Genomic DNA, 7,542 nt, shown 5'->3' on the forward strand with positions numbered 1-7,542 from the left:
AATCACAGGCCTAGTACGTGATTACGTTTACCATATAGGCGCAGGATGGCTCTGTTCTGACGTCAACATGTCTACTAGCCACTGCCGCAGACAGAAAAAATGGAGGAGGGCCTTATGAGCTAATGGTTTACAGATGTCTGTAATACCAAGAAAAGGATGCTGTTTGGTCCATGCTTTAAAATATATAATACGACATTATTCGAGAACTGTATTATCAAGTTTTGGAAAATGCCACAGATAAGAGACAAAATCAATTTGTTATTAGGCTGATAAGTGGCTTATGCTATTGGCGAAGCAAGTTGGAATAACACTAGACATATAGCCCACTGAAAATGTATGTGTTTTTTGTTGATCAGGATTCGTAAGCTTTAGAATTAAATATATTTATTCATATGGGACATGAGGTGAGGGGAAGTGAGAGATAAGAGCTCTGTACCAACGAAACTGTAGGCTATATTCCAGGATTAGACGACTTCGTTTACTTTAGTGCCAGAGGAAATAAGGGCTCCTGACTATACTCTGGGCCTTCAGAAATCATGGTGTCGAGTGTAAGATATGTGTTCTTTTCCATTTGGAGAGCCATTCATGTTACAGCAGCAGCAGGTCACAGTGAGGTCACAGTATTATCTGTATTCTTAATCAAGGGAGTACGGACGGTTAATTTTATCTGAGACGCCATCTTGACACTCTCAACAAATTACCTACAATTATTAGCGCATAGGACCTGAATCAGACAATACAATGTAAAGTAAGCGGTAATTTAAAGCAATTGGATGGGTCTTAAATTGTCTGTGTGTCTTCCTATCTGAGGAGATTTACTCTCCCGGAGATGTCAGTTTAATTGCATGCCTTTACGTAAAAAAAAGAAAAAAAGAAAAAGATGAACACTGTAAGGCCTGAGCCGAATACACACACACACACACACACACACACACACACACACACACACACACAAAAATCACTAAAAAGCTATAACGCTAAAGAAAATGGAAACAAAAAAAAAAAAAAAAAAAAATGGCCTTTAAATAAAACAATGTGTAAAAATGAAGAATCTATAAAAAAAAAATCACTAATGTTGTATTACGCCATAATTCAAGCTAACAGCCTACTACTGACTCTTGTTATTGTCTTCGGAGCCAAAATTCTGTTCGATGAATCGTGGTGCTAACCCCCTCCACCCCAGTGGGAAGTTTCAGCTGCGCGTTTTGATCGGCACATTATCAATCAATTGCACATCTAAACTGGCCGTTTCTCCGGCAAAGTCTGGCCCTCCTCCGTATTTTGTTTTTAACGTCATTTGAGCATTTTCCACTGGCTCCAGTAAGTCTACTCATCAGTCAGTTATGGAATTAAGCTTTTTGCGCTAAGTCTAAGCGACCCTATGCAGTTTCCGTGTTAGAATTTGGTTTATTAAAAATACTGTCAAGGGCTACCTAATTAACATTAGCTACATCTCGGGATTCAATTTTTATTTTTCTCTTAATGGGTAGACTATTGTGATGTGCGTTTGTTTTGTATTATTACATGAACAGTGTAGTAGGCCTATATCCTTATGTTACAGGCATTGAGGCAAATCATCATTTGATTAAAGTAGTCTATCATTTTTCTTTGTTTGGCACCTGCTGCAGAAACCGTATCACCTGTTCAACAAACGTGTTCATTTTTCTATAATTAATTCACTGCAAATTTCATTTTTACACTGGCAAATGTATTGCAAGTAAATTAAATACAAATCTCATTTTAAGATAATGATGATAATATTTATCGCTTATTTTTTTTTTATTGTAACACGAAACTACAGACAGTGCTGTTACCTGAGGTAGCTTATCTAACTCGAATTGTAGGCCTGCTTGTAAAAATGAATTACATGTACACTAGGCCGATAGCTACTGCTAGCAAGAACAGTAATTATTTGTAGGCTAACTATATTTTTTGGAGTATCCAAGTGTTGCAAGTATCAAAAGGCAAACTGTGCACAACAGCCACATTGCTGACACTTACAGCAGTTTTGTCAAATGTAAACACTCGTCTTTAAAACTCTAGATTACCTTTTAAAAAAGCCAAAATGTCTCGAAGCGGGACAGTTTGGGCTGCGTGTGGGAATCATTGTGTTTGTGCTCGAGAAGCTGCTGGGTATCGAGTGAGTGCTGTTTGATTTGACTGTCAAGTTAATGTAAGTATAATTGAAAATATGTTTAACAGCCTCTCTAGGCTCTGAAACGTATCATTAATTTCTATACTGTAGTCTATGTTCTGCTTACGAACAGCACATATCTTCTCTGAATAATTATTAAGTATGCAGTTTACTAAGTGGCACCTTTAAGTTAAATTACATTTCAATACAACAAAAGGTCTAAGATCGTTAAAAACACAGTGGTTTATTGAATTAATTACATTGTTTACATCTCCAATATTATTTAAATTTTGTGTCTCTGGACGGAAGTGCACTGGGTGGACTCAACAGTTGTTTCAGACACCAGCATTGTACGACCACAAAATGACATTTTAACACTTCATGACATTTTCAAATAAAACATTTACTATATCATAACATCGACTAATCTTCCTCATAATTAAAGGAGAGAGAGAGAGACAGAGATAGATACTGAAAGTGATAGAGAGGCAGAAAGAGACAGAACTTCACGTACTCCTTAGTGGCAGATATCTCATTTTGATTCACAATGGGACAAGAAAACAAACAATGATAAACCAATATCAGACAGCAACATACAAATTCTTACCAAGAGAGTATCCTCCTTCTAAAATGGAATGGTTTTTCCTCAAATATCCACTGTCCGTAGCGGGAAATTGCACATAAATATTCCATTAAATAAAGTGAGAGAACAACTAAAATGAGTTCAGAGGGCCTCATTTCGTGTCTTTTGCATTAGTCTCATTGTTTCAGTTCCAATGCCCATACATGCTGCGGCCAACCAGTTCTCCCTTTAGTTTTCTTGTCATTGCTGCTCCCTGAACTTTTCAAAACGTCATTCTGTGAAGAAAGAACAGAAAAGAGATTATTTATATAGCTACCTATTGCACACTACCAAACTTCATCAATCTACAGGCCACGGTAAAGACAGCAAATGTAGTAAGCTAATTGTTTTTATGCAACAAAGATACAGACACAACAACATTCACAAAATAGATTTTTTTTTTTCTTCACATAATAATATTTAGGATTTTATATAAAAGTCAAAGCAAGTGTCCATTATATTTATGTCTAATATATCGTAGTGCTACTTATCTTTTAACTTACATGTTTATGTAATGCATTGTAAGTCCTATATTTCTATAAACTATACTATGTAGGCCTACTCTGCGAAGTTTATGGAGATCTATTTACTCTATTTAGATCTTACCATTTCCTTCTTTCGCCTTTCTTCTTTGGCGTCTGTCTTTTTGAATTCCGCTTTGAAGGCCTCTGCTTCCCCGTTCTGTTCGTCTTTGTCCAGAATGTCCATAAGGTAAGCAATATAACTGGTAGCCAAACGAAGGGTTTTGATTTTGGACAGCTTCGTATCCGCGGGCACGTTGGGAATGCATTCCCTGAGTTCTGCAAAGGCGCTGTTGATGCTCTGAGTCCTGCGCCTCTCCTTTCGGTTTGCCGTGGGTCTGCGTTTCACTGGTCGGGGTCCCATTCCAACGGCGCCGGCGCCCGGTACTCCTCCGTAGTGCGAGTGGTCGAGCCCGGGGGCTCCTGTTGAGTATTCGGGACTATATGAGGGTGCCATCGTGTAGTCTGGAGGAGACATCTCCGGATGGCTGATAAGCCACCCATGAAAATAGGGGGGCTCTTCATGACAGCGACTGGCAGCAGCTGCAGCAGCGAAGGAGTAGCCGTCATGATGCATCACCGGGTGGTGGGGAAACCCTCCAACTAAACTCATGGCGACAGATTTGTGTACCCTACGTCGAACCACAGACGGAGTACGCTTTGGCTCTTTGGATTGTGCGTACTTTGACTTGACGATTTAGACACTGGCTGTCTCCCCATAAAAAGTATTCATTTGTTGCTTTCTAACAGAATGTAAAAATGCAGTCCTACTTATTTGTCCATAACAAAGATATCGCTGAAAATATAGCAGATCATTAACGGATGAACAAAACAGGCTTCGGCTGTAACTGCACTCGAGTTATTTAAGCTACTGAAAAATCATTTACTTACACTTATATTCTCCACTGCAAATATCCATCATGAGTTCCATTGCTAATGGTTATTAATGTTTTAGCGGAGTTCAGAGCCTTTTTCTGAATTTCACACCCGTTGTGGAATCAATAAGCGTTGGATGGAAAAAGTTCCAATCCCAGTCGATGGTGTGCACGCAATTCGCAGCTCTGATTCACTCTGTAGATGCAGGCGAATTCCGCCGTTTGATCTCCATGTCAGCTACATCTTTAGAGCTGCTTGGGTTCATATATGTCGTCAAAACTGTTCTCAGCCAATAACGTTGAAGAGGAGGAGGGACATGAACTGCATCGTTAGGGTGTTTACGCTCGCAAATTGCACGAACCCTTGCAAAGATAGCATAGCCTATATGTATAAAATGTAGAACAAAATATGAAATACATGCGAAAAGGGGCTGGTAACATATGGTGCCATGCCATGTTTATATTATATATATTTTATATTGGCCTTTGTGTGTGCCAAGGCTGACAATGACATTTTAGGCCTATTTTTATTTTTAAATTCATTTTAAATATAGTATAGTCCTAATTATGTGTGTGTGCCACATGCAATACAGCCAGTATTTTGCACATTTAATTTAAAGCCTTAATGTAGTAATAAATAGGTGAAAAAAAAAAATGCTTTTTGAGATAAGTAGTTATTAAACATTGGTATAAGATGTTTTTTTTTTTTTTTTTTTAACATATATGATCCAAAGAGATAGATCGTATTTAAAATAAAACCTGGTTAAGAACTTTTTGAACTTTGTTGTGTTGGGTTTTTTATTTTGTTTTTTTTTTTTATCACTGCCTCTTGAAAAAAGGAAGGAAAAGCAAAGTGCAGAGCATCAGATTTGCCATTTAAATAGACGTTAAAACTAATACTATTCATTCTCTCATAGCCACTGTGTTGCTACTATGCATATAGACCTAATAATCTGTATTACGTTTGGTCGTCTATAAAATAACATTTAACATATAGCCTATCGCTTTTTATCGCGTTTTAGGGAATACATATACAAACAGATTCATTTAACATATGCACAGCGTATTTTTTTAAAAAGTTAATTATAAGGCCAATATGCTGTTTTTTAAATCTCGAAATACCTTCAACATAAAACTAAATATTTAATCTATATTGGCTACACATTCAGTAGGCTATATGAAACGAGAAATGTTTTTTCATTTGGTAAGTTGATTGGATGTCTTTTCCTTCCCGTATTAAGCTTAACTTAAGTGTTTTGCATGAAAATGTTTAAGGAACCAATAAAAAACACACGCAATATACACAATATACAAACAAATATAGAATAAAATGATAATAATAATAAAAATGTAGGCCTAAATGTAACATAAAATGCAAACAATAATATTGTTAAATCATTTAATCGTTTTGACGGCATTTGAAATTTCTGACAAAAATGATCACACGCCATCGTCAGCTTAATTGATTTTTATTATTATATTTGATAAATCAATAGGCCTATTAACACTGCTTCATCGTGTAAAGTCCAATTGAAGGCGTAGCTGAAAAAATGATTGGCGCCATTAAAATTTAGAACAGGCCAATGATTTTGACTGTAATATATGTTTATGTCGTATGTTTGTATACGAAACACTTTACAAGAATTATGTTTCCTGGATCTGTTAATCCTCAATTGGAGGTTCATTTTTCACGACATCCATGTTTGAACACATAATTTGAAATGTGGTGTAGTTCGAACTGAATCCAAAAGACTTTGCAATTCTGAACAGGATTGGTTGTAATGCCTCTTGCACCGTTCATTTATCAGTGTTGACTGCATGTGAGCCGTTTCATGGGACTTGGAGCTGACATTTGAGTCGTTTTATTTTGACAGTTCACAGTGTATTCCTCCAGGTGCCAAGTATAACAGCTATGCTAAACAATGTGTGAATATCTATGGGCATAGCTATTCTTGTGTGTGTGTCAGTGTGTGAATGAGAGAGAGAGAGAGAGAGAGAGAGAGAGAGAGATGAGGGGAAAGGCAAGAGAAGAAAAAGGGAGTGGAATAAGTGTGTGTGTGTGTGTGTGTGTGTGTGTGTGTGTGTGTGTGTGTGTGTGTGTAAAATTTCACAAATTTCACAAAAGAAGGCTCATGATTTATTCGTGTTTAAGTGTTGTTGTGTGGGGTTCAGGCGTAATTCATCTGTCTGAATGGAAGTTCTCGAGTAATTTAAATAGGCCGAGTCTCCAGTTAATGACATATAATCAGCCTGTAGGTCACTTGGTCAGACTCCTGGTACAGACCCCTCCTCCTCCTTCTGATCTCCTTTCAAACTGAATTTTGTAAAAATAAATAAAGTTATGCAGAACCAAATATTTGAGCATGAGAGAAGTGCTTAATAATCGTCGAATGAATCAAAACTAGACTATCTATGATCTGAATTTATGTATATGTTATGCCATTAACAGGACTAAAGGTAAATAATGAACGGGGGGAAAAAATAAAACAATAATAATTATAGCAAATAACAATAAAGGCTTGCATTTCACTGTAACTATATCATGGATAAAGAGCATTAATATATCAATTAAATAAAATGTCACCATGAAGAAGAAATTCTTAAAACCGAAATGTCGTTTTAAACCTCCCTTTTTGCAAGCGCCCTGTCCATATGAAAATGGCTGCGTTTTTAGTGCATCTTTGTCCAAATTTTAAAAGTATATATTTGATGATTATATCCCATCTCTCCCTTCAGGTTTCCTGTTCAAATCTGAATGTTCATTGTTGTTGTTTTGTGATTAAAGTAACCAACGGAACTATTATATGATTTCCGTTCTATTAGACAGTCTGTGAATTTTAAAGTTTTTTAAAATGAACATTTCCTTTATTCACATACCTGATCCTGCAGTGGGTTGAATAATGTCCCATCCCCCAGTCAGTCCAGTGACCGGTGGGCTCCTTCTTTCCTCTGGAGGTCTCATTAAGAGAGTCGTGTGCTATTTTCAACATTTCCTCAATCCAGTGACTTTAAATAAAGCCGCCCAGTCACACCGGCGGAAAATCCACCCAAATCACGTTACCCAACTTCTCTGCCAGACGTTTGTTCTCTTTGTCGTTGTAGTTGTGATAATTAACTGTCTCTGAAAACCGACATGTTTTCCCACCTTGCCTCTCCACTAATATGCCGACAGGTAAGCCGTAACAAGCGACTCAGTTTAATTTATATCAGCATTAAGCCCATCTGATATGTCAACTGATATGGAACAGGCAAACGGCCAGATTTAGGGGACATTTACGAGATTTTAATACAATTCATCTGCCCTCATGAATCACAGTCATTATAAACAGGTTATTCCAAACATGCGGTGGCACCTTTCTTTCTTTCTTTCTTTCTTTCTTTCTTTCTTTC

The 7,542-nt window shown here is 37.1% G+C and overlaps 1 protein-coding gene across 1 annotated transcript; it reads right to left on the minus strand.

The window, feature by feature from the left end:
• Nucleotides 1–2,354: 2,354 nt before the first annotated feature.
• hand2 (heart and neural crest derivatives expressed 2) lies at nt 2,355–4,405 on the minus strand. The gene is made up of 2 exons (XM_051905175.1): nt 3,363–4,405; nt 2,355–2,992 (listed from the first exon to the last, which is right to left on the minus strand). The coding sequence occupies exons 1-2, from the start codon at nt 3,888–3,890 to the stop codon at nt 2,894–2,896; spliced, it is 627 nt and encodes a 208-aa protein (XP_051761135.1). The 5' UTR covers nt 3,891–4,405; the 3' UTR covers nt 2,355–2,893.
• Nucleotides 4,406–7,542: the final 3,137 nt, after the last annotated feature.

The sequence above is a fragment of the Ctenopharyngodon idella genome, chromosome 1 (assembly GCF_019924925.1).
Source record: "Ctenopharyngodon idella isolate HZGC_01 chromosome 1, HZGC01, whole genome shotgun sequence".
Classification (NCBI taxonomy): domain Eukaryota; kingdom Metazoa; phylum Chordata; class Actinopteri; order Cypriniformes; family Xenocyprididae; genus Ctenopharyngodon; species Ctenopharyngodon idella.